Source organism: Alnus glutinosa, chromosome 13 (genome assembly GCF_958979055.1).
Source record: "Alnus glutinosa chromosome 13, dhAlnGlut1.1, whole genome shotgun sequence".
NCBI classification, from domain to species: Eukaryota; Viridiplantae; Streptophyta; class Magnoliopsida; order Fagales; family Betulaceae; genus Alnus; species Alnus glutinosa.
This window is the reverse complement of record NC_084898.1, coordinates 22017396-22044532: the sequence shown is the minus strand read 5'-3', so window position 1 is coordinate 22044532 and position 27137 is coordinate 22017396. Positions and strand designations below refer to the sequence as shown.

Here is a 27137-nt window from a genome sequence, read left to right as displayed (position 1 = left end):
GATCACAACACAACAAATTTGAAACTTCCGGGTCGAATATACTTAGTAATGTCAAAAGAAAAAGATACTTCAAATTAAAATTAAAATTAGTCATTTTGATCCCTCCTTTAATCTTCATGGCTTTGAATTTAGTTGGTCTCCCCCTTTATCCCTCATCCCATACCCACAGAAAAAAATTAACGATCGCATGCTTAAGACAGTTTTTTTTTTTTTTGGGCAGTAGTTGAACACTTGGCTTCTCAAACACAATTTCAAATGTTTCCAGGTGTATGGCTTTATTGGGAAAAGTTCAAGATATTTTAATTCAAAGAGAAATAAGGAGAATTGAGCAATTAGTCTGAATACGGGAAATGACAAAATTTGAGCAAAATATACACCTAAATTGCCTATCAACAGCGGTCTCAAGTCTCCTTACAATGATGTAAGACAGCCGAAACCTTTTTCTTTCTTTCTTTATTTTATTTTTATAAGCTGTACAGCCAGCACCTGAAATTGAACTTTCCCTCTAGTGACAGATGCCTGCAAAATTGAATTTCTGACAGTTCCACTGAGGCATGCACAGAAAAAGACCAGGTGATAGATGGCATGATTTTCAAGTCATCAATGAACATGAAGAGATAGGCTTCCTCTCTCACTGCACCCTGGTTTCGTAGGGCCAGCGGGCATTAGGTTGAGTTGCAAAATTATGTTTAAACGAAAGGTCCTAGCCTGCAATTCATTAAACTAAGTTAATTTTAAAATAACTGAAATAGTGCAACAATTTTTGGCTAATTATTACTTTCTCCCAACCTCTTCTCTGGACTGGCTTCTCATGAGCAAGTATCCACCCCCCGGGCAAAAAAAAAAAAAAAAAGCTATACAAAATCATAATTATGATAGGCTTTGGGCAAGAAAATGTTCCAGCCAAAACACAACATCCCGTAAAGGATAAATCTTGTAACAGATTTTTCTTCACATATACTTGAGGTAGTGATACCTAAACCAGGGAAAAAAGGAAACAAAAATGTTCTATGGTATTGAAGTCTGTTGGATCCCGCTCATGAGGTGGTAACTTTAGAGGTTTCTTTGTTTTGTTTTGAATTCCCACATTGATAAGAAGAACAGTAGGGAGGTGCAATAGTCCCTATATTAGAGTGATAATCTCACATCAGTAAAAGTGAAGTAGGGAGGTGTGCCAATTTCGATAGATAAGAGTGGTAGGGTAGCTTTTGTAGTGTGAGAATTGGAAGAAAACACTTAGTCTAGTGCGAGTTAGTGTTAGAGCACAATTGGGTTTATTGGGATCTTGGATTTCAGTGTATCAAGTTTATGAGTTCTATAGCTAAAAGTTTGTAATCCACATCGTTGATGGGGACTCGGTAGTTTTTTTTTTTTTTTTGGTTGTGCTTTTCACAAATTGGTATCAAAGCAATTTGCTTAGGGATCCTGGAGATAGAAAGTACTAAGCTAATATGGAGCCATTTACTGAGAAGAATAATTCGAGTTTTGGCAAAGCACGGTAAAAAATATCTTAATTAAACAATTAATGATTAGAATGTTGTCTGGAAGATTGAAGCCAACCACTATGTCTGATGGTGAATTGAAAGAGCTTGAGATGAAGGTTGTGAGTATTATTTAAATGAATCTTGCCGAAAGATAAGTATAGTGTGTTGAATGAAACTTCTCCCTAGTTAGTTGTAGAAAAAGTTAGATCTGATATAGAATATAGATGTCAAAGTTGCTGACAAATAGGTTGTACTTAAAGCAACTACACAGGGAACAAAGTACTGATATTAGAGATCATCTGAATGATTTTAATAGATGAACTACTTAGTTGACGAGTGTGGAGGCTAAAATTGAAGAGGAAGATCAAACCTACTGCTTTTAACCTTTGCTCCCACCTTTGTATGACACCTTGATAACTACACTATTGGTTGGAAAAGAGACGCTAAAGCTAGAAGAGGCAACAACAATTCTTTTCAGAGAGAAAGAAAAGAGACACTCAAGCTAAAAGAGGTAACAACAATTATTTCCAGAGAAAAAGAAGTTCAAGAAGCCAACGAATAATTAAGGAGTTGGAGCATTTGTGGTGAAGTATGAATCAAGTCATTGTAGGGCTATATCACCTTGGAAGAATTTTGATAGGGAGAAGTCAAGATTGAAGTCGAGACAAAGGACATGAATGGAGTGCTTTTATTAGTTGGGGCATAGGCAATATCAATGTAGGAAGTTGAGAGCTGAATTAAAAGAATTTTAAGAAGTTGTGAAAGTCAAAAGTCCGTAGATGCAGCGATTGAATGATGATGATGAAGATGGTGATATTATTATGGTCATAAAAGGTAGAGATTCGACTAAAAAATTGTTGGACCGAGACTGGTTTGACAGATAAGGGTTGTGAACAAAGCTCTGTTGTGTTAGCTAATAACGAGGAACGTAAAGTTGTGGGAATATGTAGAGTAAAATTTAAAATGTTTGATAGGATTGTGGAGGCTTCCAGTAATATCGGACATGTAGTAGAACTTGAAAGGAATTTGATTTCTTTAGGCCAGCTAGATGCTTTGGGTTATGGATATTCTAAAAGAAGTAGACTAATAAAAGTTAACAAAGGTGCTTTGGTGGTGATGAAACGAGAGAGAGCTTAGAATCTGTACGAGTTAATTGGCGATACAATTAAAGGTGGAGCAAATTGCACAGAGTAGCGTTTGGTCAAAACACCGTAAAAGAAAAATAGTGAATAAATGGAAGAGAGTGAGATTTGAAGAGAAAATATAAAAGTGAAGCCAAGTTTGACTTTGTTGACGACGTGGTGGAGTGCCCCTACCCACAAAGAGGTTCAAAGGGATACCCAAACCGGTGCAAATGGAGACACACCTCATAGATCGGAGGAGGAAATGTGTTGGTTCCCACACATGAGGTGGTAAATTTAGAGGTTTCCTTGTTGGCTTTGAAATCCCACATTGATAAGAAGAATAGTAAGGAGGTGCAGTAGTTCCTAGTTTAGAGTGGTAATCCCACATCAGTTAGAATTGGAAGACATAGTTATGTTGCGTGTGAATTGGAAGACATAGTTTTGTCCAGTGTGTGAGTTAGTGTGAAATTACAATTGGGTGTATTAGGGTCGTGAGTTTGAGAGTATTAAGTTTGTGAGTTTTAGATTAGAAAGTTTACAATCCCAAATAGTTGCCAGTGGATTCTTTTTGGACATACAATTTGCCGAACCACGATAAATATCACCTCTTTTTTGCCAGTGGATTCTTAAGGCACATGCTTTTTTGTTGTTCCTTGTGTTTTTCACAACAAAGTCATCCAAGCATCTATTTTCTGCACAACTCATGCATGCAAATTACTTCTTTATGTGTACAGATTAATATCACCTCTTATCAAACGGTTGAAATTTGACATCTCTAATCAAGATAGGTTTATTTTTGACAAAACCAGGATGCAAAGTATATCTAATAAATTACAGATTTACTTCACAGGCTAACTACAGGCCTAATTACGGGCAAGCAATGAAATTAAGCATGGCAGCCACAAGTTTTCTGCTTAATGAAAAAGTGTCTGTTTCGTTAAACTAACAGATTTTCAGGGAAGTATTTAGGCTAGATGACAGCAATTGTTTCATTTAAGTATAGCCCATCTTCATGCATTGGACCCAATTCATGATCTTTAAGAGATATGTACCTCTTATCTGTAATTTTAGGTTATAATTTCAGGTGTCTCTCTTGTATCCCACCTCTGCACTGGGCAATGCCCTTATCTTTAAATAAAATATTTCCTTATCCCAAATAAAGAAAAAAAATTAAGTACCTGATTGTAAAGGTTCACTAATTCCATGGTTGTGACAAAGAGACACTTGGTATAGATGCCTCTGGTCCTTGTTTGCCATGTATAGCAGAATTGAGCACATTGTATTGCTCAGTCACGGAATTATAAAGCGCTTGTGTGTATGCGTCCTTAGCCTGCTAAAGTGAACAGCCAGCTCATTTAGAGTCGAAAAAAAATTAACCATAAAAATAATGTGCATGAAGTTCTTTGGAAACTAAGAACCTAAACAAGCGAAGCTAGCCTTTGAATAAAACATTAATGGAACATAACTTCTCTAAGATTTCTTATTTATCATCATCGAATTTCAAAGAAAAACACACACAAATATATATTAACAAACCAAATAACTTATGCATTGTGTCAAAAGCAACTTTAACAACTATGTGGAGTTGATAAAATAAAGCCGGCTTGAAAATTGGCTTTAATCCATTCATGCAGTTTGAAATCCTAATAAGATTAAAATCCTAAAGAGGCAATAACTCATCATAAGATTTTTTACATAAATTTAAAACCTGGCTCAAACCATCTCATTGCCATGGAAAAGATGCGTAATATGTCAGAATCTATAATATATAGTATGTAACGAAAAGTTGTTACTAATTGGTGTCAATTATGCACTAGTGCAGTCAATACAACAATGCTATTTGCATAGTCTCGTATACCAAAGTCTATCTCGAGCCCTCATTTCCAACCATGGGGATGGCCCTTCTACAGACTTGTGGTAATGTGCTCTATTTACCAGTATAGACATAAAAGCAAGGACGGAAATGAAGATTTGTGCGAAGGACTTCATACAAATAACATTATCCTAATAGCGTGGTATTTTTTATTTATTTTTTTGATTGGTATATAGCCAGGTAAAATTTTAATTTATACAAAACAGCTCTCCACTTCCCAAGCTATCAAACACATCGCTGCGTATGGTTAGATAGTTGGTACGCATTATATGCCAATGCACGCGATACATATTTTTAATAACAGCATATTTCTTATGTAAACAAACATGCCTTCCCATTTCCCAATTAAAATTCCTTCATAAATTAAGCTAAATCTTTTAAGTATATATGTGTTGAAAATTTTGGTAGTTTCTTTTACAAGTCATAATTTAAAATTAGTTAAAGCAAAAAACCCGTGGCCCCAGGACACAAGCACTAACATTAATCAACTTTCGGTATTTCATGAATCTACCCATCAAAACCACCGAGGTAGACTTCTGATATGATATATGTTAAAAAAACCTGTGCCATTAAGTGTACTGTGAATTTTACTAGAGCGGCTCATGATTAGGAGGGGGAAGCCTTTACCTCGTGCTTCAAAGTGTTGTATTTAGCAAGAGTGAGACAGGAAGGGAAGAGGACAAGCTATGGTGGGTCCCTTCAAAAAGGGTTTGTTTGGTGTTAAATCTTTCTACAATGTCATGGGTTGTCATAATTGTGTCCGTTTTCCTTGGAAAAGTGTTTGGCAAACTAAAGTTCTGTTGAGGGTAGCTTTTTTGGTTAGTCGGCGGCCCTAAGAAAGATCCTTACCATGGACAATCTTCAAAAGTGACATGTCATTGTGGTTGATTGGTGTTGTTATGTAAAATGAATGGGAAGTCTGTTGACCATCTTCTGCTTCATTGTGAGGTTGCTTGCGCCATTTGGAATGTTTTCTTTAGTCGATTTGGGCTGTCTTGGGTCATGCTTAGATGAGTAGTTGATTTGTATGCTTGTTGGTAGACTGTTGACAATACTCAGAGTGTTGCTGTGTGGAAGATAGTACCTTCGTGTCTATGAAGGGAAATGAATGATATAAGTTTTGATGACCGTGAGAAGACTTTAGAGGAGATTAAGTCTCTAATTTTCAACACATTGTATCTTTGAATAGTTGCTTTTGTTTCTCCTTTGGTGATTTTCTTGTTCTTTTTGTCCCTCCTAGTTAGGTGGCTTCTTTTGTATACTTCTTGTGTACTTAGAGACGCCTTACGTTTTTAGCTTTTAATGATGTTTCAATTACTTAGAAACAAAAATGTTAATATTGAATCTCTACCACTTTTTGACAAATACATCCTTTTCCATGTAGTCAAACAACACTCAATGTTAAATCTTATTACAATGTCCTTGTTCCCCATGATAGCACTCCTTTCCCTTGGAGTATTTGGCGGAATAGGGCTCTCTTGAGAGTAGTATTCTTTGCTTGGTTGGCTGCCTTAGAGAAGATTCAAACCATAGATAATCATAGAAAGCGGCATGTCATTATGGTTGATTGGTGTTGTATGTGTAAGAAGAGTGGGGAATCAATAAACCACCTTTTACTTCATTGTGAGATGGGTAGTACCCTATGAAATACCATCTTCAGCCTTGTAGGGTAGGCATGGGTTTTGCCTAGTTGTGAAAGATAAGAAACCCATAGCAACAAAAGATACAGTATAATAAATTTCAGGAACTAGATATTAAAACATGTAAGCGAAAGACCACTATACTAAATGGATCCAACCTCTTCAGGGTTTCCACAGGCCGCGGCAATTTCAGAGAAGCTGATGCCTGGTGACACTGATAATCCAACTCCATGAAAGGAGATGACTCTTTCCTCTCCAATTTCTTTTTCTACCTGGAAAATATTAACATTGTCACAAGAGAGGAAAACAGTAAAAAAGGGAAGACGCCAAGTGAAAAACAAGGGCATACCTGGAGTGGAGGGGGCATTATGTCATTGCACAACAATGCTATTGGATATATATGCCCGGGGGCACCAGAATGTTCGGTAAGCCTTCTCATATTGTCCACTGAAGAAGCATCAAAGGGTGCCTGACCCCCTTATATCAGTATCAAAGAATTTAATGACATCACAAAAATGGAGATAAAATATCAAACAAAAAGTCTTTTTTTTTTTTTTTGTTAAAGAAAGAATTAAATCTTTGGCTAGATAAAGAACATATCGTACAGAAAGAAATTTTTTCTCCTAACTAATGGCATGTTCAGGAAATATCTGTAAAAATTTATCTCAGTAAGACTACATATTGTAACCCAAAAAATCTTCCACAAGCTACTAGTGCTTGCACAATAAAACTGTCATTGGAGATGCATTTACCTCAATATTTCATAAATAATAAAGGTGCGAGAAACAAACCAATGCTGACATACAAAGAAAGAGAGGAGAAGAAAAACTTACTGGATACCATTCTTTTGTATGAGGATCTGGTCGGTCCCTCCCACCACTTGGTGCAATCCATATTATTTGTGATCCACCCCTGTATCAGAAAGCCGCTAAGTGACAGAAGAGCAGAATGGAAGATTTTCTAGAGCAAAAAGAAACTGCCAAAAATAAAGATGTGGATCTGTTTTCAAAATCAAATATAAGAGCAGGAATACATTAAACATCTTAAGGCACTGAAACAACTATAGTAACTTCCCTACTTCTAATCATACAAAATTTTAAAATCAAAGTTGAAGGATCAGTATAAGGTGGGCAACTGGGGGGAAAAGGAGAAGATTTAGATTTCACAAAGAGATAGTAATCAACAACAGGTGCGTGAGTGTGTGTGGGTGTAAGCGAATTGCTTGTAGAAACAACAATTCCAGAACTTGTTCGAATAACCTGAAGGCTATCATGCAACTTTTTTATGGTTTTGCTAGGAGCTCGCCTTTGACTTGGATATTTTCATCACAATCCATGCTAGGATCTTAAATACTGTGCTTTACTCTCTCTATATATCAAGTTTGGGATGCGCATATATTTCTATATGGCAGAAGGTCGAGATGTCGCCCTAACTCCCCTCATTGAACCCTAATTTGAAAAAGATCTGTTCAGTGCTTTCGACTGTTATCTTGTACTCTCCAGAGGCATCACCAAACCACATCGAACATCATATCAATCCCAAAATGAAGTCGAAGGCAAACCAGACGAACTAACACAATAGCCCTATCCTTGTAGTTCATCAGACTTCCAAAGAGGGATTCCACCAATCAAGTTCTACTTATGATTATTCAATCTACCAGCTACTACTCTAATAAATTTTACACAATTCCATCACTCATATTCAAGGAAAAGGTAAAGAAAAACAGAAAGGTGAAGAGAAAAAGACCAAGAAAAAAAAAAGGTATAAGATCTAAGGGGTCATCATCTGAAGATCAAATGAATAAAGTATACAAGAGAGATCATCTAAAGTAATCAAGATATCATTAAAAGCACAATCTAGTAAACACGAAGTATACAAGAGAAACACTTATCTAGGAGAAAAAACAAACAAGAAAATCATTAAAACTAATCATCAAAGGAGCTAAAAACGCAACTATCCAAGTAAAAAGAGAATAAAAAAATGACTTAAGCTCCTCCAACGGCCTCTCTTGGCCCTTGAAATTCCGATTGTTTATTTCCCGCAAAAGGCAAAAGGGCCCCATCTTCCACACTACAGCATTTTGAGAGCTACCATCCGTCCACCAGCAGGCAAACAAGTCAACAACCCGGCTAGGCATAACCCAAAGCAACTGAAGAAAGCATTTCATAAGGAACAAGCCACCTTACAATGGAGAAGAAGATGGTCCATTGACTCCCAATTCCTCTTGTACATGCAGCACCAATCACATGTCGCTTCCTAAGATTACCCATAGTAAGGATCTTTCCTAGGGCTGCCGACCAAGCAACAAACGCCTCTCAAAGGCATCTTGGTTCGCCAAATACTCTTCTAAGGAAAATGAATGCCATCATTACATGCAAGGACCCTGTAAAAGGAGCTAACACCGAACATCCCTTTGTTTGAAAGGGTCCATCAAAACTTGTCTTCTTCTTCCCGTCTCACTCTATAGGAATACAACAAATTAAAGGAAGAAGCCAAGACATCCACCTCTCAATCGTGAGCCACTCTAGAAAAGCTTACATTCTACTGAAGGGAACCACTAGAAAGATCCAAGTGAATTGCAACAGAAGTATCCTTCGCACAAGCAATGCTATATAACTCCAAGAACGCTTCCTTAAGGGCCATCTCCCCACAGCACATATCATCCCAAAATTTGATCTTGGAGCCATCTTTTGGCCAAATCTGGTATGACTAGAAAACAACCTCCACCCCCTTCTAATATTCTTTCATAGCCCCACCCCATATGGCCCAGGGGAGGCAATAGAACACCACCCACCCCAAGACTTGCCAAATTTAGAATCCATAACAACTCTCCTCCATGCCTCTCTCTCTCCACTATCTTTTTTTTGATAAGTAAGAAAACTTTATTAAAATAAGCGAAAAGCGCTCCTAAGTATACACAGGAACACCCAGCTAGCCCACAGAAGAAAACCCACAAGAACCTACGCACACACAAATCCCGAAGGCCCCAAAAACCCAAAATCCAAAAGAAACTCCCATAAAGCCCAAACTACAAAATACATCCCAGAAGATACCCCCACCCAAAAAACATGAAAACACCCCAAAAACCTTAAACCCGAAATACAAGCAAACCCAAAAAACAGAGGGAAAAACCCAAGAACAACAACCCTCACAATCTTCAAATGAATAAGTAAAAAGATACATTCTAAAAGTACATATGATGGCCAGAAATAAGAAATGACTTCCAATGGTATCTATTCCTCATGTCCACAGAAATCATATATCCAAGACTTCAATCAGACTCACAGAGACAAGCAAAGGTACCTTAGAAGCAAAGCCATTTCCTTCAAACTTCGTGTGTTTGCTTTCTTTTTCATCTCAACAAGCTCAGGAACATCATGCATGTGCTTTTTCGAGTACACACAAAGAAGATTCCTAGCAAAATGCAAAAAGGAAAATAACGTCAAATTCATTAAAATTTAACACAGGTGCAAGGAGCATAATCACAATATGATGTCATCTGAAAACTTCAGAATCACCTTCCCTTACTGAAGGGCTTGCAAAGAGGATCTATTAGAACTCTATCCCCTGCTATATAGGTCTGCAGTATGTCAAGAATGATTTTGTTATGCCAACATTTCCCAATGCACAGAATAACATCAGTAACTATTGCAGGCTCTGAGTTTGAAGGGTGGAAAAAAGTTTCACCATGCTTTCAGCAATATGAGGGTTTGTTGCTTCCAGCAACAATGCAATGATAGCTGGGTCTGCTTCAGTTTGGTGGTTTGACATCAAGACAATATTGTGACCCTGAAATCAATCATATGAGAAATTATTGCATTAACAAAAGTCACTTCTACATCAACAAAGACTTGAAAATCATAAATTGGAAATTATAAACAATGCTTAAAACCATGAGAAGCACAGATGACAAGCCATTGAACAAGCAGATAGTTCTATACGATCTTCTATTTCTTCACTCATCACTTGAATAGGCATGTTAATACACACTTCCAAAAAAAAAAAATAGAGGTAAATACAGTACCTGCATATTGCATACCGGGGAAACCTCTGGGCATTCTTACCATACAAATCTCACATAACTAATGCCCAAAAGCAATTGGGCCAGCTAGCATCAAAGCAAAGTTCTAGCCTTAATCTCTTAGCTTAGAATAGTAAAGGAAGCACACCACAGAAGGATTCTAATTATGAAAGTACCCCATAGAACTTGAATCAGTTCCTTTGCACAGGGTTAGCCTTAACCCAAAACTAAACCAACGGAGAATGGTTCTCAATTTCGTCACACAACCAACCAACGGACTAGTAGAACCAAACGAAACCAGGCCATGGAAAGATCATTTGGTTCAGTCATGGAAGTAAGTTGCCTAAAGGTTTTCATCATCATATGCACTATATGATAATAGTAATAATTTGCCACATATAAATTCCCTTCTATTTTTTCTAATCATACACTTTCCTTTTCTTTTCTTTTTCTTTTTCTTTTCTTTTCTTTTTTTTTTTTTTTGCCTACGTTCATTATACATAAGTCATCTAAAACACTTTAGCATACACATCTACTTACTAGCCTAAAAGCCACCCATACAAACAAATAAACATAATACATAATTTCCAAAAGCACAAACTGTTAAATCATCAATTATTCCAAAAGTTTAAGCTGATAAAAAATAGTAAATTTAATTATTTAATTAATATTCTAACCCCCCCCCCCCCCCTCTCTCACGTGTGGGCTCAAACTTCTTTTCAATAAGTGAGACCCAACATGTGGAATATTTAATTGAAATAATAGGTGAATGACGGAGACAACTTCAAACTCAAGACCTTCGCTGAATGTTGGGCATCCTATAAGGCCCATCATATTTGCGATGACGTTATTGAAAAGATAAAACATCGGTTGACTAGTTGGAAAATGTTGTATCTGTCCAAGGGTGGCAGGGTCACCCTTATCAAGAGCACCATCGCTAATTTACCCACGTATTACTTGTCCATCTTCCCACTCCCGGCGTGTAGCTAATTGCATCAACAAACTACAACGTGACTTTTTATGGGGCGTGCTAGGTGAACAGTTCAAATTTCACATGGTGAGTTAGTCCAAGGTTAGCTCTCTGATTTCTAAGGGAGGGTTGGGTATTAGAAATTTGATGGCGTTCAATCGTGCTCTGTTAGGTCAATGGTTGTGGCGCTATGGGATTGAGAGAGATGCTTGGTGGGGAGTTGAGGTGGACTCTAAATATGGCAACTTAAGGGGTGGGTGGAGCTCTTTTGAGCCTACAGGAGCCTTCGGGGTGGGGTTGTGGAAGAACATTAGAAAAGGTTGAGATTCCTTTTCAAGGTTTACTAGACTTGTAGTGGGGGATGGGATTAGGATTAGATTTTGGCATGATCTATAATGTGGGGATACGGTTTTGAAGGTAGCTTTTCTAGGTTTATTTAGTATTCCCCGGATGAAGGACGCCTCTGTTGCGGCTAATTTGGAGCTCTTATGCTGTTCTACTCAGTGGAACGTGAGCTTTACTGGAGAGGCGCATAATCGAGAGGGAGGTGTCTTTGATTCTTTTCCCCAGGTGTTGCATTCAGTTACAGTAAGAAGAGGTAGTGAAGATAAGCTATGGTGGGTCTCCTCCAAAAGAGGTCTGTTCAAGGTTAAGTCTTTCTACTGCTCTTTGGCTTGTTCTGAAGGTAGTCGCTTCCCTTAGAATAGTGTGTGGCGGACTCAAGCTCCTTTGAGGGCGACCTTTTTTGCGTGGTCGGCAACTTTAGGCAAAATCCTTACTTTGGATAATCTCAAGAAACATGTTATTGTCATGGACAGATGTTACATGTGTAAGAGAGATGGGGAGTCCGTGGACCATCTTTTTCTTCATTGTAATGTGGCTTCTGCTTTGTGAGTTTTTTCTTTAGCCGTTTTAGGATGTCTTGGGTTATGCTTAAACGGTTTATCGACTTGTTTGCATGTTGGTGGTCTTCTGGAAGGCTGAGGAGTGTTGCGGTGTAGAAAATGGCGCCTACTTGCCTATTATGGACTCTTTGGAGGGAGAGCAACAATAAGAGTTTTAAGGATTTGGAGAGGTCCTTGGAGGATATTCTATCATTTTTCTTCCATACTTTGTACCTTTGGATTGCGGCCTTTGTGTCCTCTCTGTCGATTAGTTATAATGATTTTATTGTTAGTTTTTCTCTTTTTAGTTAGGTGTTTTCTTTTGTATACTCTCAGTGTACTTAGGGGCACCTTACGCTTTTAATAAGATCGGTCTATTACTCATAAAAAATAAAACTTATCCCCCCAAAAGCTTAAGCATGTAGAAAATGAAGAATTTAATCATTTAATTAATATTCTAACACAAACAACTAGGAGGAAGTCATATTTTTAACTTCATGAGAGAGAGATAATTGAACAGACTTCAGCAATTAGCAGCAGCAGAAACAATAAACAGAAGAAAATTGGAATACTGAAAATAGGCACCTTCTGAAGCTTCTCTTCAATTTCATTGAAAAGCGAAATGTTGCCTACATATGAATTTCTGCATCAAAGATTAAAAGTTCAACAATAGGGTAAAACATGAGGGAAGTGCATATCTTGACTGACAGAAAATGAAATTCTTTCAATCTGCATAGATCACAAAACAGTAGCCACTAGTTTTGAGAACTAAATTACACGTAAGTCATTCCATTAAAATTCAACCATTAGGAAGCGGGATAAAAGCAGAAGAGTTGAACTAGAAAGAGAGCACTGAACATAGTCTGCAACCATAAAAGATAAGAAGCCAACCAAGTAACAGTTCTTTGATGAAGTATACAATTTGCTCTTTATTAGAGCACAAGATCTACAGGGAGATTCACTGTTTTCAACCGAATCAATTAGTGTGAACTTGGAAATATCTGACATCCACACAAACTACAAAATCACTCTAACAAGTTGTTTAGAGAGATAGAGCCTACTTAGTAACTTTGAGGGAGATTCAAATCTCAAAACTACCACCAGCACAATCACAACCAGTCAACACCAGCATTTAAGTTTCCTTGTGACATTCCAAGGTAACCAAGAGGAATCACTGTATGTATTTGTGTATCTACATGCTTGCATGTTGACATATGTGGGTGCTCTAAGCACTCTGGAGATGCCCAAGATCCAACGTGTTTTATAATCAAAGCTCTTGCAATATCTCTCTACAATCTGACACAACACATTGGACAAACAGGACATAGGCTTCAATGGTTTGGACTTGGTACCTAGAATATGAATCTCATTATATATGGTAAAAACAGAAATTAGACCCAAATCCAATAGGTTTATGAAAAAATGCAACTAAGCTTAGAATCAAACAAAAATCCAGATTCAATTTAAATCTGAATATCTATAATAGTATATGTGGTATTAATCAATTATCACATACAGAATTATTCATGTCTAACATATGAATGCTATTTTCGAGTCATAGTTATGGAGTGCTATTTTCAGTCATGTTGGGCTGACTTGGGTTATGCCTACACAAAGAGTGGACATGTTTGCTTGTTGGAGAGGGTTATATGGCAGTCCTCAAAGTGTAACAGTGTGGAAGATGGTGTCATCATGTCTTCTGTGGTGTCTTTGGCTGAAAATAAATGATAGAAGTTTTGAGGACCATGAGAGGACGGTAGTGGAGCTAAAATCTTTCTTCGTCAATACTGTTTACCTTTAGACAACTACGTTAGACTATCCTTATTTGCTTGGTTTTCATATTTTCTTGATCTTTTTTCTCTTTCTAGCTAGGTATTTTTCTTGTATACTTCATTTGTATGGGTTGCACTTTTTAATAATATTTTGATTTTATATATATATTAATTACATGTTTGTTATGATTAATCTTTTCAATTAAATTCAGGTCATAATAGGGAAGAATATGCCTTCTTCCGAATTCAATCAGTTTATTACTGAAAATCCTGAGAATCAAATGCAAACCTGAACCATTGGATTATTCAGTATCGTTAGCAAATATTTATTAGATTGATTTTAAATTTAACGTCTCTAGACCAAGCAGGAAGCCTTTTCAGTTCAAGAATAAGTGAACATGATAGTTAGGTTATTCAAGGGTGTTTTGCTAATTTAATTTACTTGTAGACATGGGCCATAGTTGAGGGCTGTGGGTATTACTTTCTGACTAGGTAAGTCTTCTTTAGTTAGCGTAGCCTTTCAGCTTAATTTACAAGTATAAATCCTAGGCCTATTAAGAAATATCACAAGCCTTTGTATGAAAGCCATTGGTTTTTTTTTTTTTTTTTTTTTTTTAGACGATACACCCCTCCAATGTAAGGTCACTTCGTGTAGCCATCCCAGTCAGGTAATCAAACTTGTGTAAAGCGGCCTCTCTACACGGATCGAGTAATACTCCAGCTTCGCCGGCAGGCTAGCCTTAGGGAATTGTTGGCATCCAAGGAGATTCGAATGTTAGACCTCATAAGACTACCACAAAGACCAAAGATCTTACCACTTGAGCTAACCCCTGGGGTTGTATGAATTTTGATGATTGATACTAAGTATATTGGTTGTTACAGGTGTTTACATATGACTACTACCACAACCACTAAAATCCAGAATGATCGTCTCTCCAAAATTAATGACAAGAGATGGGGGAGAAAAGAAAACAAGTAATGAAAAAACTTATATGCATAGAAGGGGTAGAAGCTCGGCAAAGACAGATTTGTGTGGAAGCTCGCCCACAATGATAGTGTTATCCATTGGAAGATAAATAATGTTTGCTTATTTCATAAGAATAAATTCTTCAGCTTGGTGGATGACAAAGGAAAATATTTTACAGGCTGCTAATTCCTCCAGTGCAGTAAACTCTTACCTCAGGTTTTTGTGACTAGTTCTTTATCTTAATCTGATTGAATAGTCATGACTTGAACAGTGTATTCATGATAAGGATAAACACCAAAAAAATGAAATAAACAAAAATAGATATGTAGGAGATCAAAATGAAGGTCAAAATGGATGATTCATTACTTGACCTTAGAAAGCCCAAAAATAAAAAGTAAAGAAGCATGCATAAGCTGTAACACTTCAATACATATACCTGAAGTTAATCCATTAAGAACCTAACCATCCACAAATAGTAACTCAATAGTGCCATTTCCCAAGTAACAAGAACTAATTATCATACTCAAACATAATTCCCAACCAGCATGAACATTAAGTGCTTAGATTATTAATACTTAAAGACTGCACGAACTTCATTAAATGATCATATTAAAGACCTGAACATTGTGCTATGTGGAATGGTTTCTTTAGTCAGTTTGGACTATCTTGGGTTATGTCTAGACGAGTAGTCGACTTATATGCTTGTTGGTGGACTACCAGCAACATTCAAAGTGCTGATGTGTGGAAGATGGTACCTTCGTGCATTTTGTGGTGTCTTTGGAAGAAAATGAATGATATAAGTTTTGAGGACTTTGGAGGAGATTAAGTCTTTATTTTTCAATACCTTGTAACTTTGGACAGCTGCTTTTGTTTCTCTTTTGGTGATTAGTTTTCATCAGTTTCTTGTTCTTTTTGCTCCTACTAATTAGGTGGTTTCTCTTGTATACTCCATAAGTGTACTTGAGGGCACCTTACACTTTTAATGATATCTTGATTATTTATAAAAAAAATATTTTGAGCAATGACAAATTATAAATGTGAACATGCATGGAAAGTCATAAAACAAATCAAGTCATTAATTTTTCAGGCAGTTTTATAGAGATCAATCAATATCTCTCAAAAAACAAGATGAAGTACATAAAAGTTGTCACCTCACCTGAAATCAACTAAAGGACGGATATAATTTTGACCAAACGTATAGTAGTCAAAAGGCTCTCGCAGTGCTTTGTGATATGGTGAGAAGACAAAAGGATCCTGAAAAAATTACTGTAATATAAGATTCATAAAAGCTGATAACTCATATCCAATATCTGCAGACTGTAGATGCACATACTCTAGAAGCTATAAGGACATAATGATAGAGTAAAGATAATTAAACATTACCTCAACATCAAAGAATACACGATCTAATACAACAGCCATATTTGACAACACTATTTCATCAGCCCTTGGATTTCCACTTTGGAAAACCTGACACATGACAGCAAACAAATTATTATTAGTATTATTTTGGTAAGTCATACACCCAGTGAGTCTTGAACCCACAACTTCAACTGGCACATGTTCTTACAAGGGGAGAATGTATTAGTTGAGTTAGAACTCACCAATACAGCATGCAAATTTTTTTTGATAAGTACCAATACAGCATGCAAATTAAAATTATGGAAGATAGATACATGCCAAAAAGATAAAAAGAATCAGTATATATTGAATTGCAGGACAGCACCCTAAGGCCTAAATGACCAAAAATTGTTTGCTGTCCCCGTAAAGGAAATCCGAAAAATAATCCCACCCTACTTTGCAAGTTCTCCAGTGTTCATAAGTTTAAGTAAACAATAAAGTACAAAACCAAAATACAATTTTACCTAGAAATAGAATCCTGAGTGCACCAAAACATTGTCAACAATCATTAGCACAGTGGTCAAGGTCTCGTGAAGGTAAAGCAAAAAAAAAACATTTGACAATTTACATTATAGATGTAAGCTTATCAAAACATTACGGAAGCTTCAACCATGAAGCTTATCAAAAATTATCCTAAAATAATTATATACGAAGACCAATCATACAAAAAATGCTTATCTTGCTTTTTACCATCATTAGTTATAGAAGAAATGCTAATTATAACTTGTGACGTAAGAGATGGAAGTATAATACGTGTCAATCATACATGCTATAAACAATGAAATGACAATGACCTACAGTAGGAGATAGAAGGAGGAAGATCAAAAGAAAACGTCAAGCATTTAGGTTCAGGGATGCAATATGAAAACCCGACAAGTGAGTGAGTTTAAATAATGAAGCATGAGGAGGAGAGCTTCTGACAAATTTAAAGTATAGAAAATCTACATATATGAAATCACAAATTGCCATGACTCCATATGCATAGGACCAAAGCAAAGGTCTTTTGATAGCTTATGTGATTTTCTATCTAACAAGGGCAAGATTTCAAGTTACAGATAGCCAGATTTGCTTTAGAAAGTAAACAAACGGACTTATTAGTTCTCAAATCAGTTATTCATATTATGTACAAGTCCCATAGTCATTAGGAGTGGTGGCATAATAAAGTAGAAGTTGGGTCTAGGTTTTTATTTTTTCTGATAAGTAAAATTTTATTGAGAAAAAAAGCGTAAGTGCCCCCAAGTACATAGATGGTATACATAGGAGAAACCAAAGCTAAATTTTTATTAAAAAGTACTATTAGATTTTCTAGTAAAACTTCTTTTTTTTTGTTATTTTTATTTGAATATTAATTAAACGATTAAATTCACTTGTTCTTGTCGACTAAAACTTTTGGAATAAATAGTAATTTAACATGATATTAGGCAAAGATTCTGCGTTTGAACTATTTTTCCGTAATTCACCTCCCATTTCAATTAAATATTTCACGCGTTAGACTTCACTTATTAAGGAGGAGTTGGAGCCCACATATAAGTGGAAGTATTATAATATTAATTAAATGATAAAATTTACTATTTCCTACCAGCTTAAACTTTTTGCATAATCTTTAGATATTTCACCTTATTTTTACCTTAATGGTATTTAAAAAGTATCTCACTTGCAGATTCTTTATATGTAGAACTGAAAAATTGAACACATTATACCACCATACACATTTTCTTTCTTGGAAGAAATTAAGGCATAATATTTCTGTATTTCACTTAAAGGGAAAAGAAAAGGAAAAAATCAATGGTTCTCGAAAATATATGAATATATGCTGTAAAGCATGAGTTTAGGAAGCTTTATTTACTGCTTTTTTATAATTGTGGTACAATACTTCCATCCCTGAAGCAACATTTGAAGGCAGCCTTCCCTCTTCTCTTTCCTTCCTGATTCCAGCCAGCAGCTCTGCAGATAAATTTTTAACATCATACACATAAAAGAGAAGACAAAACCTTCAAAAAAATAAAAGACAAAGAGACCTGAAAGTTTAGAAAAGAAAAACGAGAAGAACATCTAACATCCACTTCATCATAGATTAACAATAGGATTTGAAAAGGTTTGTATGAGCTCAAGCCAGCTTAGCTCCTGGCCATTAAGCATCTGGCTATTGCCTTCTAACCAAATACACTAAATCAAGCACAAAGGAGCTGCATTCCAAGCTGCTGGGGTACATTTTCTACCAAATTTCCCATGCTGGCCAGAAAAGAGCTCATTGTCTGGGCTAGCGATGAGCACAAAAGCCAAAAATAAGGTATGATTTAACGATTCACTTTCTTAAAAGCAAAAACAATTTTCATCAACAAAGCTGCATTTAACAAGGATGTCACAACCGTCTAAAACTATTGCATTATCATATGCATAGTTAGTTTTAAACTTCTTTATCATTGTACATCTTCTACACAATCTTTCCATCTTCTACGAAGGTAAAGCACGATTTGATATATTCATGTGTCTACAAAAAGGCCCATGCATCAATTTAGTACATCCAAATTCAGTTTCACTTTTACTTTCTCCAATTTTCTGAAAGTAGTAATTCTGAAGAATTTGCATCATCTTGTTTATTAAAGAAGTATGGAACATCATATAGGGGCCCACCAACTTGACTATAATACCGTGTTTAATATTAAGATGGATATTGACAACCAATATCATCATGACAAATTTTCTAAGAATAATGGACAGAATGGGCACAAGCTTGACAACATACATGATAACAATTAATTACCATCTTTTATGATGAAAGCAAGTGCATTATTCAGTAAAAAATCTATAAACTATTAGGAAATGCCCCCATAAATTACACCTACTTTTTCTGTCCCTTGACGTACATAACCCATAATTTTTTTTCTGATTATTCACATTGCCATAATAGTCTACTCATGGCTCTAAATCAATCATTTATCATCTCTACTATCATTTAAGACTAGTATAATACTTCACCAAAGAAGTTCAATCAGCAATACCACCATATTCAACTCTTTCTTAAAGTAAAATTATTCCCTCCAAAACCTAAATTGTCATCAAGTACATATGCTAAATATCTTTCATTAAAGCATGATCCAAAACACCAATAATAACAATAATATGCAGAATAGCACTAAGATGCTAGAAGATTCATATATTCATACATTTAAGTGTCTGAAAATCCTAATAGTTATGAGATGAGTATAATATCAAACCACTATGCATAGCTAACAACTTTACATCATAATTATTCACATACATACATAGAAGTTCAAAGCCTTCTATAATAGTTCCTTTATTAGTTATCAAGCGGATACACTTACAGACCTATTTAATCTATTGCAACTTTATAGGTTATAGTAGGGGTGTGTTCTTCATGATGATTTGGAAAGATGAAATTTCTCTCCATTACCAAATATAGGTCTCTTCTAAAAAATCACCAATGGCCAATCATGAGTGTTGGCTAATTGCGAACAAGCGCAACTCAGAATAATAAAATCGGCAAGCTTCCAATTATGTCCATATGAACCTTTCCTCCGCCTGTTTCTTCTCAGTTTTCTATCCTTCATCTGATGATCGAAAAATGCTATCTTCCATCTCCATATCTCAAGTCCATAGGAAGACATTGGTTGAGGATTTGGCTAGCCTACAATTATGAACCAGACCTCATAGAAAATCTTGCTTCATGAACCTCTCCCATCATTATTTCAAAATCATATCCTCTTAATCCTACTATTTTTACTCTTTCTTTGTGTAACCTGTGCTCATGGAAAAATTAATTAGTTCTCATTTTTACAAGTTGATTCTGAAAACTCTAATTTAGTTTCCATGTGAGCAAAATTTTTTCTTTTTTTGGAATAAGTAATAGCATATCATTAATAAACCGCGGGCGCAGCCCTAGTTCACAGGGAGAACTATTTTCAGACAAAGAAAAAGAAAATTAAAAAAGATTCCGGGCCTATTTTCAGAGCTTGAACTTTTCAAAAGTTGTAGCTTTTTTTAGAAGCAATCCTTGAGCTGTTTTCCAAATGCTACCTAAAAAGGCCAAGGCACTTCATCAAATTGGCAAAAAGCTAAAACATCCTTGGGTTACCAAACAGTCTGCAAGTAGCTATTGCTTAAGCTTAAGCATCCTTGGAAAGGCCCCACCAGAAGGGGCCCAAGAGAACATTGAAACTAATTGCTTTTAAAAACAAAAAGAACAAAGATCTTCCTCAGACCTCTGTATCCACAATGGAATACACAGATCATTCTGGAAGGTCAAGATTCAGCAAACCAACCTTGGTCAGTTTTTCTCAGGCCCTAGCGCATGGTATTACAGTTACAGAAATAGGCCAGTTTGTATTTTGCAACAAAGATGGTTATGTCATGTGAAGCCATTCTATAAGATAAGCAACATAAAAACTTCTTTTCTTTTCTTCTTCTCCTTCTTTTTTTTTTTTTTTTTTTTTTCATTTCTTACTTTATTAGGCATTGCATCAGTGCGACTTGTGGATAAACAAACAACCATACAAAGACCATATTCTGCATAGCAAGTCAGATACATACCCAAACAAGTTAAGTCAGGTCGAATTAACTAACAGCATTTGTCCTGAATAAAGTGCTATTATGTTATAATTTAAGCTGTAAATACTCTAATAGTTTATCTCTGCATTTCCCTGACATCCACTACAACATAGCAAGGTTTGCATATCACCAACCTACTGTAAGTTTCGTAGATTCCTCATATCTAAATTTCAATTTAGAACAATATTACAAACCTTAAAGAATACAATTATTTAGATCTGCGATGACAATAAGCAATAATAGGCAATACGACAAAGTGTTTGACTCATTAAAGCATTAAATATACTTATCAAAATAAAAAAAATTACAGCATTAATTATAGCAACTCCATCCCTTCAAAGAACCACGTGTAGAATTCCTACCCCCTGAGATCCATGCAGAGAATATTGTCTTGCAAAGGGAATTTCGTTCCCTTCCGAAACACTCGCAAAAAAAATTCCATTTCGAATCTCACACCCTCTCTGGTGCCCACGCATGTGACAAGTAAAATACAAGCCGAATTCAAGAAACCAATGACTCATACAACGTCCCTCTTACCCTGAAAGTTTCGGTCAACCAACAGACTAACAACTCCCTTGTTCTCTCTCTGCCCAAGTAAAATCCATGTGGAATACAAAACCATGGACTCAAATAATTTTCCCTGTTATAATTACAATTTCAATGATTCAAATAATGTCCCCTTGTCAGCAGACCACTCACCACAGAGAAGTACAGAATTAAGAGATCTTGGGGTGGTGGACACAGATCAATGCCAATCTTGTTTATACTTAGAAGTAACAAAAAAATATATTGCAGAAAGCACAAAAGGGGCATTACTCTATTATGCAGGGGTTAGACAAAAGGTAATCATGTTTATTTTGAGAAGTTTAGTATTGGATTTACAAATATTTTGATAGGATAAGACTATCTAGGATTTTTTTAACCAAAAAGGGAGGAAAAGCATCATAAATTTAACAGAGACACACCTCATAGGAGGTTTGTGAGCTCCAAAAAGATGGTTCTTTTTCTTTTTCTTTTTTTGGTGTTTTAATGAACCATAACTATTAGATTAGAAGCATATCATGGAAATCAATAAACAGAGGAGCAACGACAAAAGTCTTCACACAAAATCTATACATCTTTGCTTTAACATATTCATGATTTGTATGTTCCATGTGGAGATCGAGTAAAGATCAGTAGACAGGAGAAATTCCTAAAATAACGATTCTCAAATTCATCATCATTACGAACCACGGAAACGAGAAACTTCTCATCAAGATAAACACTTGTCCAAAACAATATTCAGCTTATTAAGGTGAGTCTCTGTTAGCTTTTGTTAACAAAAAGAGTGAAAGTATGACTCAGCAAACGATTCAGAATCTATGTTATTTAGGAAGCAAATAAAATATATTCCATGAGAGTCGAGATATATAATCTTCTTCCTTCTCTTCGCTACTCTCACTGGGCAGCGAAATAAAATCCAGAACTCAAAGATAAACCGAAAAAAGAAATCGAATGAAGAAAACAACAACCAATGATTAATAAACTCGCCATATTTAACATGCAAACCAAGATGTGCACTAGAATCGGAAGAGTGAGAGAGAGTAAAAAAAATTAATTCTAAAAATCTGAATTTCAAAAGTCTGCTATTGTGCCGAAAAATGAGTTTCAAGTTAACTGATCCGCATGCAACAATTAGGCTCACTTGACGTAGTTTTCTATTCAAATTAGAGGAACGAAATTTTAATAAAAAAGAAAAATATTTCCTCCTTATTCTTTGCTTTGTTCTTAATTTCCATGCCATCACAGAGTTACTTTATCGCCAACAGAAAATTTCACTTTTCCACTTCACCATCTCCACATTTACTCAGCAAAGAAAATTAGCAAACAACAGTTAATGAAGCACAAGATTCAACACAAGAAGCGCGATTTTCTCATCCTCTCCCCCCAACATTTTCTCACAAACCAATTACAAAAAGTCACAACAAACAAACACCGAAACCGAACCTTCTTCGGTGCTCACATCGAGAAAGGTGTGCGAGTGGCTCCTCTCTCCGCCGGAACACGCCACATTATTCTCGGCGGAGTCCTTGTCCTGAACCAACTCCGCCATGGCTCTCACCTTCAGCGATTGAATAGGACACGGAAAAACCGGCCTCCGAGCACCGAATCGCACAGAGACCGAACGAAGCCTAGAAGAAGAAGAAGAAGACGATAAAAAAGAAAGCGAAACCCTAGGTGTTGATGTGAAGAATGCGTGCGAAGGCGTAGCTGATAGGATAAACATATTAGTCTAAGGCTTTGATTTGTTCTCTTTGATTGCTTGAGGAGCTGAGGTGTGTGGATGAGACTTTGAGACTCAGAGAGAGTGAGAGAGAGAGGGAGAGGAGGGGGTTTCAGGATTGGCGGGCGCACGTGCTTTTTATCGCTGGGAGGAAACGACGTCGTGGAGTGTACGAGGCGCTGAGGCAGATTCTGAATGTTGTTTTGGATTGGTGACAGAGGAGAGACACGTGGCAGGGAAGGGAGGATGCAGATACAGGGGAAGTAATAGTGGCGGTGGGGCCTGTTTGTCTTCAAAGTTCAAACTAGGTTTTGACGGGGAGGGGTGTGGGGTACGGTCGGAACCATTGCTTTGTCCTCTAGTTTTGCTTCTTCTTCTTTTTTCTTTTTTCTTTTTTCTTTTTTCTTTTTTTTTTTTTTACATGCTCTAGTTTTAGTTTTCTTATGTTTTCTTTTGCCTTTTGGGATCCGTTTGGACTGTTTCTTTTGAATCTTGATTGTTGATCTGGGTGGACTATGGAGTCTAAAATATAAGTTTTTTGTTATACGTAAATGTTTTTCATATTTGGTTAAATGGCATTTGAATTTATGTGTTTTGTAATTTTTTTTTATATAATAATGTTAATTTATTCTCAAATAAATTACGTTTTTTTTTTTTTTTTTTTTTAATCTGTTCAAAGGAGGAAAAGGGTTACAACGGAGTCTTCTCTATTTTTAGTTCTTAAAGAGAAAATAAGAGAAAAATGAGTGAGAACGTTTTCAAACACATAATTTGAAGCGACTCATTTATTAATATGAAGTGCACATAAATGTACAAATCTTAAGGTCTTCAATGCAGCCCATTTGTGGAATGAGAAGAGCGGCTGATTGCTGTCGGAATGGATGGGGGTTGGTAGACCATTCTGTTAGACAGATGGGGAGAGTTAATAGCTAAAAAAGTAGCTTTTCTAAATGTCATTATGTTTCTTATATGTAAGCAAAATTCTTTTTCTTTTTTTTTCTTTTTTTTTTTTTAAGGGAAAGTTAGAACTTTCATTATTGAGAAAAACAATACAAAAGACCACACCATAAAGGCAAATATAATCGACCACCCCAAGGGTGTACAACCAACATGAGCCAAAACTCATGTAACTACAGACAGTTGCTACTAAACAAATCTAGTCAACAGAATAGTGCATATACGTTGACATAAACTTTTACTTGAACAAGAAATCGGTCACACATTCTAAGCTACAACCAATGACTAGATTAATACAACCACAGAGCAAACTGTCATAAGAAACACCCAACAACAAAAGATCAACACGGAAAACCAGCGTCGGAAAACGCTGTCACCGACGGCGGCGCGTGGAACACATGCGCCCCGCTAGGGACCTCCCTCTTCGACTGATGACCTCCGGAGACACCCAATCCATCAAACACCACCAGTCGCACCCTCTAAGTCATGTCGTAGCCCTCACGCGCCGGTACAGGGAGTGACCTCCATGGCGCGTGCTGGCCATGCGCTGAGCAGGAACGCGCGTCACGGCCGAGGCTAGAGGCTGCTGAACCAAAAGAGGCCGGCGACTACCACGGAGAGGTGCGTGTCTTGAGAAACCCGGCTGAAGTGAGTAGATCTGACTCCAAAGAAAGACCAAGGTAGCACGGTCAGATACTTCGCCGAAGACACACCAAGAAACCGCTCCCTAACACCAAAACTCCCGAGAAATCTTCTGTCAAAGGACTACAACCACCACCGGAAAACCGGGGGGACAAAAATCCTACAGCCCTAATGGCTAGGAAACACTTCACATTCACAAGAACGAAAAATAAAAATTAAAAAATAAAAATAAATAAATAAAATTCCATAGCCCAAGAAAAGCTAAGAGATAACCACCATTGGGAGGGGGACGTGGAAGCCCCCCCCCCCCCCCCCCCCCCTCCCTCCCTCAAAAAAACCTCCTCAAAGACGCTCTCTCTCTCTAGAAAACTCTCGAGACCCTCTCTCTCTAGGTCCTATTAGGCAAAATTCTTAAAAATTCACTTAAATCAATTTTTTTCCCCCTAAATTAAGAAAATATCAATATAACTAAAAGTTATACCCTACATTTAGGGAAGCAAAAGTAGTTTCCTTAGCATTATTTTAATATAAAAAACTTTATCTTTCCTCTCTCAGTCCTATAACATTTTTTGAAATAATATTTAAATGACTTCTCTTTATTTTCTTTTTTTCTTAGTATTTAATTAAATAATATTTAAATGGTATAGAAAAATAATAAAGGAATCTATTGTGGACTGCATCCGAATAGAAAAACAAAAAATAGTTTAATTTTCTTAATTGAGAAGAAATTTAAGTAAAATTGTTACTAATGCTTTAACATCATCGTCAATAAGTCACCTTCAATAATTAGCTAATAGCAGCCTTAGTGGGCAACAAGATAAGTAAACTCCTTTCAAAATTAATTAAAAGTTTTATCACATGATTTATTCAAACAAAAATGATATTTTTTTTCCTAAGTTATGAAATTGTGTTATTTTCATATAGTGATAAGATCCATAGGGTTACTTAATGATTTCATGAAATGTTTAACTTACAAAAGAGTTGCACCATGATGATTTTTATTGTAGTACACATAAAGAGACAAAATTGCACGTGCTAAAGCAAAGTACGAAAGTCTATGAAAAGTTATTACATGAAAATTTTATGAAATATTATGGATAGTCATGAAATGTTATGATTAACCATGTGCATATTTTTAGAAATTAGTTACAAATTGATTTGTAGTTAATTTTAAAAAATTAGTCTAATAAAGTGACATATGTTCTATATCATGTGAAAAACATGTATTTTTTTAATAGCATGACACATGTCACTTTATCAATATGGTTTGTAAGATTTAGCTACAAATCAGTTTGTAGCTAATTTTTATCCATTTAGCCTCACAAACTGACAACCATGATATTTAAGTACATCGAATTACTTTTTTTTTTTTTTTTTTTGTAATTAAGTCATTCTGCTAAGGGAGCGTTTGAGATTGCGATTTCATAGACAATAAGTGCGATTTTAAACTAAATCGCAGAACATAAATCCGTTTGGGAACTGCGTTTTTAAAAATTACAATTTGAAAAAACAGAAAATCTTCTTTTGCAAATCGCAGGTAAGATGGTGTTTTTTTGAAAACGTAGAATTTTAAAGGCTAATTTGCGATTTTAAATGCTGAATTGCGATTTTGCCAAACGCTTAACTCCATTTTTAAAAATCATTTTTTTTTAAATCGCACTTTTTAAAATCGCAAACCCAAACGGACCCTAAGATTGACACCGTTTAAGATTGAAAATAACAAATTTTTATTTTTATTTTTTTAATTATAAATAAAAATACCCATCTTATAAGGCATGTTTGACTAGTTACAATAAAAAATGCAGAATCATGCAGCATCATTTCCAACCATATTTTTACAATTTTTTTTTTAAATCATCATCAAAATATTTTAATTTTTTCACTTTTTATTACATCTATCTCTTTCTACTGACTTTAAAATTAACTTTTTATTCGGCAAAAGTACTTAATTTGTCAAATATATCCGTAGCTTTGACAATTGACGTCACTTGTAATCACCCTCTACACTTTCCCAAGAAAACCGTCATGCGCAAGCTGTCACGAAAGGTGCCAAAATGGCACATTGATATTGTCAGGATTGAGTCTCGTACAAGTGATGAGGTAAGGAGTCTGACCGTTGTTATTGTAGGAGGATAGAGGATGACACGTCATAGTTGGGTGGAATTTTGACAGAGACAATGCTGAAGATTGGTATAAAATTATCATTAATGAATGAGACGGCAGTAAAATACACAAAAATCTTTCTTGTTAATCCCTCCCAACCTAAGTTCTGGATAGGGTATCCTATCCTGTTATCTTACTGGAATTCGATATCTCTCTCTCTCTCTTTTTTTCTTTTCTTTTCTTTTTTTTTTTGCTTATTTTATATGGAAACATAGACCAATAAGAAGATAAATTGGGCCATTAATAAATGCCAAGTATTTTCTTACATAAGAGGTACATAATTTTTTTTTTCTTTTTTTAACATATTTAACACTAGATAAATAAGATTTTATTTCACTTTTACAAAAACAAAAAGAATTCTATTTCACTTTTTATAAATTTGTCTCAGAAAATCAAATTATCCGACA

General features: G+C 35.8%; 1 protein-coding gene across 2 annotated transcripts; it reads right to left on the bottom strand.

Annotated features, from left to right (window-relative positions):
- Positions 1-249: 249 nt before the first annotated feature.
- On the bottom strand, positions 250-23094 carry LOC133854018 (glycerol-3-phosphate acyltransferase, chloroplastic). Of its 2 annotated transcripts, none has more exons than XM_062290037.1 (13): positions 22692-23094; positions 17983-18080; positions 16119-16205; positions 15892-15989; positions 12582-12639; positions 9809-9910; positions 9640-9701; positions 9425-9535; positions 6955-7033; positions 6471-6590; positions 6280-6393; positions 3787-3941; positions 250-708 (listed from the first exon to the last, which is right to left on the bottom strand). In XM_062290037.1, exons 1-12 carry the CDS (start codon positions 22969-22971, stop codon positions 3804-3806), a joined length of 1347 nt encoding a protein of 448 aa, XP_062146021.1. In that variant the 5' UTR covers positions 22972-23094; the 3' UTR covers positions 250-708; positions 3787-3803. The 2 variants fall into 2 exon arrangements, with proteins under 2 accessions (XP_062146021.1, XP_062146022.1); XM_062290038.1 differs by having other exon boundaries at positions 3787-3938; positions 22692-23092.
- Between the last annotated feature and the right edge of the window lie 4043 nt (positions 23095-27137).